Source organism: Barbus barbus (genome assembly GCF_936440315.1).
Source record: "Barbus barbus genome assembly, chromosome: 50".
NCBI lineage: Eukaryota > Metazoa > Chordata > Actinopteri > Cypriniformes > Cyprinidae > Barbus > Barbus barbus.
Window position 1 is genome coordinate 311,086 of NC_136728.1, and position 11,007 is coordinate 322,092.

Consider the following 11,007-nt stretch of genomic DNA (forward strand, 5'->3'; position numbering starts at 1 on the left):
GGTACCCTGAGACAAACATGCAAACGGAGGATTTTGGAAGTCATGGTCTGTCTGATTTTACTCTGCGAGGGTGGGCTGCACCACAAACTCAGAGAGAAGTGTGACTCCTCATTCACTCCTCAAACAGCTAGATTTCAATCTCACAAAAAGCTCTTACCTCACCTTGTCTTGCTGTTTGATAAAAAATATCGATCCTCTGAACTTGACGACCGGCTTGATACTACTGTGTGCGGCTCCTGTGGTCAAGCCCCTATATATTCACTAAGAGGAGTTGTGTCTTATCTGTGTAGGTGTTTAATTATCTCCCACTGGCCAATCATCAGACAGACCGGCAGCAGTCAGCCAATCGTGGCTCTGGCGCACAGATAATGTCTAAAGACTTACTGTGACGTCATTCTTGAGCCACTAAGTGCTCCATTCAGTAAACTCGTGCCCATTTGAAGCCTTCGATATCTGCGCTCGCATCTACATTCAGGTCATTAATTTAGCTTAAACTGAATAAATGCTGTGAATAAACATACTGCTAGATCAATGTTTTGCTGAGATCCACAGTTGTAGCATCATCAGAGTGATGTGTTGAAGCACTCGCTCATGCAGCCATCTGCTGGTCAACACCAGATCCATCATCAGCACACACTGCTCTACCTCAGTCTGACAGACATTAACTACCCAAGATTGTTCACTTACATGAACTGAAAGGAGATGTTTTATGTGACAAGGACAATGAAAAATACTTACAATACTACAGTGTTTATAAATCACCATTTAGTATTAATTAAGCATTTATAATTTTAGTTATGAATTCATTTATTGCAAAGTGTTACTTATATTTAATCTCACATATTAAATAAATCCATTAAATAGCATGAGTCGGTTCATCAGTCTTTATATGGGTCTCTGTGGACATCTGGAAAAAGCATGTGCAAATATTGAACGTTGTAAAAATCTTTTTTTTAAAGAACGTTGTTTTTTTAATAATAAGGTCTCATTTGATAACAACAGTTAACTTGTTACCATGAACAAACTAAAATGAACAAAGATTAATAAATACTAATAATAAATGCATAAAAACATATTTTATGTCATTTCTGTCCTGTGTCTATGTTTCTTTGGGACTCTTATGTTGAAGTTTATTTCTGTTTTCATTAGATTCTATAGTGATTACTTAGCTGTATGTATAACTCTTGTTCCTAAAAGGATATTTCATCCAAAAATAAAAATTTGCTAACATGTAGGAGACTTTTTTCTTCAGTAGAATAACAGAAGATATTCAGCTGAAACTGTGGTCATGATTCTTAAAGTACAAGATCATACCGTCACTTGAGAGTCAAAAGAAGAAGAAGACACAAAGAATGCCCCTGTCTTCTGATGATATGAAGTGATGTTCACACAGAAGCTCTGAAGCTTGCATCAAAAACACATTTCACACTGAAGCCCTGCATCGGAGCTTGATTCGGTTTGAGAAAAGCACGTGATCTATGATGTCAGAAGCTTCATTCGCCTGAAAACCACGTGACTGCTTCAGAAGAACCAGCGCTGTTTCCTTTACAGTATTTACATTTTTATGTGTTAGCACTGTTTTATTTTTTTTTTCGAAATGTATATATTGGGCTCAGAAATGAACTTTAGCCATGAAATAACAGTCTAAGGACTGAGGCAGAGTTAAGAGCTCATAACTTTAATTTATGAATGTATGTTTTATTTATTTTACTTAGTTCCAATACACCGACACAAATGAATGACTTTGTGTCACATGTCGGTTTTCCTTTCAGTTCTGTTTTGACCTTATTTGGTAGTTCCTGTTCTGATTTAGTTAATTAGTAATCATCATTTAGTCCTGTCACCTGTGTTTGATTAATTATCTAGTTTGCTCCTTTGTTTCCTGTTTCTTTATAAGCATTCAGTTTTGTCCCCATCTTTGTCGGATCTTAAGTTAATATTGGTTTAAAGTGTGTTGATGCTAATAAATATACCTTTTGTTATTTGTCGTTGTGGGCGCCCTTTACTACAACCACCAACCGTGACAGAAGATCCGACCGCCAACCGAAGACGAGATCACCGCTCGGAATGCTCGAGCTGGTTCCCGTTGTTTGCGGGGGTTCTCGCCGCCGTTCACGGCTCTCCCCTGCCCGTTCTGCGTGGGATGTTGGGCTGCCTGTCGCGGCTTACCCAGGCCACCCGTTTTGGGGAGAAGGGGTCGCCATTCGCCATTCGCCGCTCGCCCAAACCCACCCCCCAAGAGAGATTCGTTCCGCCTGTGGCGAGGAGGATTCCGCCGCAAGGAGCGATGAACGTTGCGCCGTCCGCGACGAAAAGGGTTCCGCCGCCAATAACGGTTCACCCCGAACTACCGAGGGAGGAAAAACAGGTGCCGGTGGGAATTTTAATTGAGTTCGAGGGCATGTCATTCCCTCCAGTGCCTGCTCCTCGCCAGTGCCATCCTGTGCCTGCTCCTCGTCTGTGCCCTCCTATCCCTGCACCTCGCAAGAGGGTCCCGTCCAGCCCGCCTGAATTCCCGCTGGTCCCGTCCAGCCCGCCTGAGTTCCCGCTGGTCCCGTCCAGCCCTCCTGCGTCTCCGCTGGTCCAGTCCAGCCCTCCTTCGTCTCCGCTGGTCCTATCCAGCTTCGCGCCTCCCGTGCGCCCTCAAGTGTCCGCGCTACAAGAGCGCCCTCCTGCGTCTACGCTGGTCCCGTCCAGCTCTCCTTCGTCTCCGCTGGTTCTGTCCAGCTCCAAGCCTCCCGTGCGCCCCCAAGAGTTCGCTCCTCCAGAGCGCCCTCCAGTGTCCGCTCCTCCAGAGCGCCCTCAAGCGCCCGCTCCTCCAGAGCGCCCCCAAGAACCCTCTCCTCCAATGTGGGCCCCAGAGGGGAACTTTCCCAAAGAAATTTTGGGGGGGGGCCATATAGTCTCAGCCTGTGTGGCCAGGCCAAGGGCCAAGGCCACGGAGGACCCCGATCCGCCATGGCAGTCCAAGGACCCCGATCCGCCAAGGCCACCCAAAGACCCCGATCCGCCAAGGCCGCCCAAGGACCCCGATCCGCCAAGGCCGCCCAAAGACCCCGATCCGCCAAGGCCGCCCAAAGACCCCGATCCGCCAAGGCCGCCCAAGGACCCCGATCCGCCATGGTAGTCCAAGGACCCCGATCCGCCAAGGCCGCCCAAAGACCCCGATCCGCCAAGGCCGCCCAAGGACCCCGATCCGCCATGGCAGTCCAAGGACCCCGATCCGCCATGGCCTTCCAAGGACCCCGATCCGCCAAGGCCGTCCAAGGACCCCGATCCGCCATGGCCTTCCGAGCTCCCAGCCCCGCCATGGCCTCCCGAATCTCCAGTTCCGCCATGGCCTCCCGAGTCTCCAGTCCTGCCATGGCCTCCCAAGGCCCCTGATCCGCCCCCCCTCCCCGAGTAATCATCATTTAGTCCTGTCACCTGTGTTTGATTAATTATCAAGTTTGCTCCTTTGTTTCCTGTTTCTTTATAAGCATTCAGTTTTGTCCCCATCTTTGTCGGATCTTAAGTTAATATTGGTTTAAAGTGTGTTGATGCTAATAAATATACCTTTTGTTATTTGTCGTTGTGGGCGCCCTTTACTACAACCACCAACCGTGACACTTTGACAATGACCATTATTTATATAGAATATATCAAATAAAGAACCAGTTGTAGAAGCAGACAGCGGCTGTAATGGAACAGAACACTTTGGAAGTTGTTATTTATTATTATGACCTCTAGATGACTGCAGATTGAACCGTTTTGAGAAGCTTTACAGTTTTTTACAATCGTTTTTGCACTAATAACAGAACCTTCGTGTCATTTTTCAAAACTCTAGACACAAAACTCAAAACAGTCATTATTTGTATCACAGGCCATCCAATGTTCAAAACTTTGCATATTGCGTTCATATGTTTGCAGAAGCATTGGTTCAAAATACTAATTTATTATGAAATATCATAGGACCATTACTTTAGATCACCCACACACAAGAAACCCATAGTTTCATTGTTTAGTTGTTAGTACAATCATTAAATATAGTTGTACAAAATATGTGCTTCAGGTTTCATTATTTTACTGTAGACTATAGAGAATAGTACAGACACAGTGCTATCATTGAATTACTTTAATGTGAAATTTACTGAGGAAATAAAATCACAACATAGGTTTTCCAAATGAAACATTTAGATTAAAAAAAGAAAAAAAAAACAGTACAGTATACTGTAAACTGAAGTGTTCCTCCCTGCAATATGCATCTATGTTCCCATCAACCCGGTCTTGTGGATTTGGCCAGAGGTTCTCATCTACATCACAATGGATGTTTCATTCACTAAACATCTTGGAAAGAATCTTCTGGCATGGCCAATCCAGGCCTGGCACTGGTCTGCTGTGATGTCATTGCAGGCATCATCCATGGCCTGGAGAAGAGGGACTTGTTCGTGAGGGTGCCTATCATAGACCTTCCACCTCCATGTGGAGAAAAACTCCTCAATCGGGTTAAGGAAAGGGGAGTATGGAGGTAAATACAGGGTGAGAAATTGTGGATGGGCCCGAAACCATGCTTGGACCATTTGAGCATGATGAAACTGAACATTATCCCAAACTACTACATAGGTCACGCCATCAGCTGTACAGACCTGATTCAGCTCATCAAGGAAGGCTATGAGAAGAACTGCATTATATGACCCAACACGAGGTCTGTGTCCAACCACTCCATCTTCTGATATAGCCGCACACATGGTGATATTGGCTCCACGTTGTCGAGGTACTTCGACGGTTGCCCGCTGGCCAATTCAATTCTGACCTCTCCTCCTTGTCTTGGCTAGGTTAGGCCTGCCTCATCCAAAAATATGCATCTGTGATGGTTTTCATTAGCATCCAGCTCCATCACCCTCTAAAAAGACAAACCCAATTATTTATTACAATGATATAGAATGTTTGGGGAATTTTTTCTCCCCCAAAAACAGGAAAATGTATCATACCTGAACATACTCTGTCCTCAGTTGCTTCACTCTATCTATATTTCTTTCAAAAGACACATGGTATATTTGTTTTAAAGACACCTGATGTCTTTTCAGCACCCGTGCAATAGTCGGGACTCGGCAACCTTATGGCTTCCACATTGCTGAATATGTCGTCATTGTCCAAGATGTGTTGCCGAATTTCTGTAAGGCGAATATCATTTCTGGCCCGAACCAAATTGACCACAGCCTGCTTTTGTTGGTCAGTCAGAATTTTGCTTCTGTCTCCCCCATTTAGCCTAGTCTCTATTCTGCAGGGAGAACGGCACTGTAAGACCAAATTTACAGAAGTCACATAACACTCTGTGGTACACACTGCCATGCTGTATACACTAATTTACTGTAACAGTTTTAAGTAGCTTGAAGTTTAGTTGATTCTGAAGACTTACCGGTTCTCAGTGTGGAAAGTTCTGATGATTGAGGCCACAGATGATCTACTGAGATTTGGTTGAAACAGTGTAGCTGCTGCAGTCATTATCATGCCATGATTTATGACATAGTCTACAACTATAGCTCAGATTTCATTTGACACCCTTTGCTGTTGCTGCCAGTGTCTAGGTCTGTGGTCTTGTCCTCTACCACGTTCACCCACACCTCTCAAACGAGGCCCACAGCCACCTCTCAAAAGAGCTTGTCCCCTTCTATTCCTTTGACCACCATGTAATCCTTGACTTTCACCTTCCACTTCTGGCTCCATGTCCTCACTGTGTTGAGTAGGCTACTAGGATACCACTCATCTTACTTATATATGCGTACAAATATGTGAAATCGATCAGCAGTAATGAGTAGCCATTAACTCATTAAAACCACAAAAGCAATCACGTAAAACTGACATCTTGCATACAGTAAAGTTGAATATGAAAATGTGTTCTGTAGAAGTGGTACATGGGACCATAGAAACCATATCTGATAAAGAATGCAATATGACATCCATAGATAATGCAGTCCATCAGGGTCATATTCTATGGGAATTGGTGTCAAATGATCTATCCTGAATCTTTACAGGGGTCAAATATAAACCCAAGAGAGCTCAAGGTTGACTGAGTGTGTGTGTGTGAGAGAGAGAGAGAGAGTGAGAGAGAGTGTGTGTGTGTGTGTGTGTGAGAGAGAGAGAGAGAGAGAGAGGCCATGATCTACATGATCTACATGAGCTCTTGAATTTTCTTTTTTGTTTGCTATTTTGAGATGAGAAATAGATGAAAAATCTACAAAATCTAGAAGAATACTACATACAGACACAAATTTTCATGAAAAGAACTCAGTATTTATGCTTTTAAAACCAAATAACCAACGCAGAGGATCAGAGCAGCACACTTCTAGCAGCAGGCCTGCTGGAAAATTGGAGGGAAGGTTAAAACAAGAAGAAGATCCACTTATTCACAGAGAGAGAAGCAGTGAGTACAAACAAAACTGCACTGGAAACCTTTTTTTGGCTCGTTTGCTTGTTTTTTCCAAATATAAGGGCATAAAATTGATATGTTTTGTATTTTTATAAGCTAAAATGCTATAAAGCTAAAGCTGTGGCTAGCCCACACTCTGGCATTCCTCAATGTATCAATTCAAATGAGCCAGAGAAAATCAGCCAATCAGAGCAGCAGCTCCCATCACCCCACTGCCATATTCAGATGAGCTCCCCACTCACCACCATACAGTATCCCTCTGAGATCAGAACTGACTCTGCAAGGAAAAACTACAAACAGAAACTTCTTTCTAACAATCCAGAGACTCTGTTTGCAGATCTATTCAAAACTGGAGAAATCTGCAACCTCATTTTCTTCTCTGATCACCCCAGTGCCTGGCATAAAGCCATCATCAAACATTACCCCTCTGTAAAAAAAGAAGGCATCTGTAATGGCTGGAAAGTCAAAATCAGAGAACCACAAGACCCCGATAGCACTATGATGACTGTGAACATCTACAAAAACGGAACAGTCATGGTACAGGGGAACCTGAAGTTATTCCAGGCTGACTACAGAGCAATAGCTGAAACTGTGAAACACGAGAAAGCTTTGCTATCTGAGAGTCTGTCATCAGAACAGAATCCACAGAACAGCAGCTCAGATCTCAGGCCCACTCCTGCAGAAACAGCTAAAACTGAGAACATCCCATCCTCCCTGCTCAAATCCATCCCTATACTTCAGGAGCACTTCATGAAGCTGGAGATGGAGATGGTGCAGCTCAGAGAAACGGTGCTCAAACAGCAGCAGTCACACACATGTGCAGCTCATACTGAACTCCAGCAGAACACAGAGCAGCAAACACAGAGACTGACAGCCCTCACCCAGCAGATGAGAACGCTTCAGACGGAGAAGGACAGCTATCAGTGTGAGCTGACCGCACTGAGACTCCAGCTACAGGACAGAGAAAAGTCCACACTAGAGATGAGGCAGCAGCTGAGAGAGATACAGGAGGAGAGAGAGCAGCAGAACAGCGAGATCCAGGCCCTGAAAGAGCAGCTGAGAGAGATACAGGAGGAGAGAGAGCAGAGAGAACAGCTGGACAGTGAGATCCAGGCCCTGAAAGAGCAGCTGAGAGAGATACAGGAGGAGAGAGAGCAGCAGAACAGCAAGATCCAGGCCCTGAAAGAGCAGCTGAGAGAGATACAGGAGGAGAGAGAGCAGAGAGAGCAGCAGAACAGCGAGATCCAGGCCCTGAAAGAGCAGCTGAGAGAGATACAGGAGGAGAGAGAGCAGAGAGAACAGCTGGACAGTGAGATCCAGGCCCTGAAAGAGCAGCTGAGAGAGATACAGGAGGAGAGAGAGCAGAGAGAACAGCTGAACAGTGAGATCCAGGCCCTGAAAGAGCAGCTGAGAGAGATACAGGAGGAGAGAGAGCAGAGAGAACAGCTGGACAGTGAGATCCAGGCCCTGAAAGAGCAGCTGAGAGAGATACAGGAGGAGAGAGAGCAGAGAGAACAGCTGAACAGTGAGATCCAGGCCCTGAAAGAGCAGCTGAGAGAACTCCTCCTGGCCAGAGAAGAACCAGCACAGACCCACAGAGCTCAAACATTGCCCTCCACCCCAAACTCACCAAACACAGGGAGTCAACACCCACCCCTCAGCGCAGACTCAGAGAGACCCGGCCCAGACAGCGCACAGCCATCACAGCGCCCCCTGTCAGGCTCCCCAGCACAACAGCATCAGGCCTCGTCTCACAGCAGCCCAGCACAAACCAGCACAGAGGAACCTGAAGTAGCTCTACTCATCGATTCAAACGGCAAATTCATTGATACAAAGAAACTTTTCCCCCGACACAGAGCTGTTAAATTCTGGTGTCCCACCACCGACAAAGCCCTGGAGCTCCTGACAGAATCCCAGCTAGGCCGGCCCCGCCACATCATAATCCACACGGGCACCAACGACCTGAGGAGCCAACAGGACCGAGTGTCTGACTCCCTCAGAGCCGTCGTGGAAAAAACTAGAGAAACCTTCCCCAACTCAAAAATCACCCTGTCCACTCTACTCCAGAGGAAAGATTTCCATCCCAAAACAATTAATAAAATAAACTCTAGCATCTCCAGACACTGTGCCCTCCTGCCCAACGTACACTTGGCCCACCATCCAGACCTGGACACCGACTGCCTATATGACCACGTCCACCTTTATAAGAACCTGGTACATATTTTTGCAAAGAAGCTCAAGGATGTCGCTCTAAACAGGACCAACCAGACAAGTAGAACCAGACACACCTCAGGAAACTACATCCCAGCCAACACCTCATCTAGAGCCCCGACTGGAGCACCGCCCAGACCTTCAGCGCCCAGACCTTCAGCTCTCAGGGGTCCACACAGAGCTTCAGCGCCCAGAGAGTATCCGTACGGACAGAGACTGTCATATAACAGCCCCAACGCTCCAGCGGCTGAAGCCCGACCACAGCAGAGCCCGGCCCAGCCAGACAGACCGAGCTACGCCCAAGCTGTCAGCGGAGGAGCGAGCCGAGCTAACGCTGAACTCCACGACATCCAACACATGCTGAGTATCATCTGCTCTCACTTACTCACACACAGTGGACAGTGGTAAAAAAAGAAAAAAAAAAGAAAATATATATATAGAAAAATATCTCTGTGTATATATATATATATATATATATGTATGTGTATGTGTGTGTGTATATATATATATAAATGGTTTGATTTGGACTGTAAGACTCTGAGAAAAAACCTCAGAAATCTATCAAATCAAAAACACAGACAACCAGATAATCCTCCGCCTTCATTACTGTGAGGCACTAAAACTATATAAAGCCACACTCCGGCGGAAAAAAGCACAGTTTTTGCAAAACCAGTTTGAAGAAATTGAAAAATCTATAAATTCACACAAATTTTGGGATAAATGGAAATTATTATACAAACCAAATCAAGAAATTCTGTCCATCCAAGATGGGGAGACGTGGAAAACTCATTTCCAAGAATTATATAGCCCAACCCAAATACAACATTCAAATCAAAATGAAATAATTAATAAACTAGACCATTTAGAAAGATCGATTAAAGCGAATCAAAACCCCTTAGATTTCCCCATAACAATGAAAGAATTGGAAGATAAATTAGGGGTCCTTGAGCCCAAGAAAGCCTGTGGTGTCGACAGCATCCTGAACGAGATGCTGAAACACACAGAGCAAAGCTTCAAACTGGCCATGCTAAAACTCTTCAATGATGTTCTGTGTGTCGGGTTCTTCCCTGAGATCTGGAACAAGGGCCTCATCAGCCCCATTCACAAGAACGCAGATAAACTAGACCCCAACAACTACCGAGGCATCTGTGTGAACAGTAACCTGGGGAAGGTGTTCTGTAGCATCTTAAACACCAGACTGTTACACTTCCTTACGAAGCACAATGCCTTGAGTAAATGCCAAACTGGCTTTCTTCCAAAATGTCGCACATCCGATCACATTTTTACATTACAAACACTAATTGACAAATATGTACATCAAAACAAAGGAAAGATTTTTGCTTGTTTCGTTGATTTCAAGAAAGCATTCGATTCAATCTGGCATGAAGCACTATACCTAAAACTTATCGACAGTGGAATAGGGGGAAAATTCTATGATTTGATCAAATCAATGTACACAGCCAGCCATTGTGCGGTTAAAACTGGGAACCAAAGAACCGAATTCTTCCCCCAGGGGCGTGGAGTGAGACAGGGATGCAGTTTAAGCCCCACCCTCTTCAACATCTACATCAACCAATTGGCCAACATATTAGAACACGCCCCCTTTCAAGGTCTCACTCTACACGACACAGAGATAAAGTGTCTTCTCTACGCAGATGACCTGGTCCTCCTGTCGCCCACTGCAGAGGGGCTTCAGGACAGCCTGAATCTGCTGGAGGATTACTGTCAGACCTGGGCCCTGACGGTCAACCTCCAAAAAACTAGAGTAATGATGTTCCAGAAACGCTCCAGATCTCAGGGACCAACACACACATTCACACTATCACACAGAACCATTGAAACCACAAAAACATACTCTTACCTCGGCCTGAAAATAACTCCAACCGGTAACTTTACTTTGGCTGTGAATGAACTCAAAGAGAAAGCTCAAAGGGCTTTCTATGCCATAAAAAGATCCATTAAAATCGACATCCCAATCCAAATCTGGCTCAAACTTTTCAGATCTATAATTGAACCAATTGTTTTATATGGCAGTGAAGTGTGGGGTCCTTCTATAAAATTTGACTTCTTAAATTGGGAAAAACACCCGATCGAAACTCTACATCTAGATTTCTGTAAAAGAATACTTAAAGTTCAAAGAAAAACTCCAAACAACGGATGCAGAGCAGAATTAGGCCAATACCCTCTGCTTCTAAACATTCAAAAAAGAGCCCTGAAATTCTGGAAACACCTAAAAACAAGCGACCCCAACACATACCATTACAAAGCCCTAAAACACCAAGAGCTGAGCGTAAGTAAGAGTCCCCTCCTTCAGCTGGTGCTGAGACTGACTGAGCTCACACACACAGAGATCAGCCAGCCTCAGGACACACACACACTCACACACA

At 45.2% G+C, this 11,007-nt stretch overlaps 1 protein-coding gene across 1 annotated transcript; it reads left to right on the plus strand.

The window, feature by feature from the left end:
• The first annotated feature begins 6,115 nt into the window (after positions 1–6,115).
• Positions 6,116–9,026, plus strand: LOC306868040 (uncharacterized protein). Its single transcript, XM_079414027.1, has 2 exons — positions 6,116–7,511; positions 7,720–9,026. The coding sequence occupies exons 1-2, from the start codon at positions 6,635–6,637 to the stop codon at positions 7,734–7,736; spliced, it is 894 nt and encodes a 297-aa protein (XP_079270153.1). The 5' UTR covers positions 6,116–6,634; the 3' UTR covers positions 7,737–9,026.
• The last annotated feature ends 1,981 nt before the right edge of the window (positions 9,027–11,007 follow it).

Coding starts and splice junctions, on each gene's coding strand:
- LOC306868040 (XM_079414027.1), top strand. CDS start 6,635: ATGAGCTCCCCACTCACCACCATACAGTATCCCTCTGAGATCAGAACT.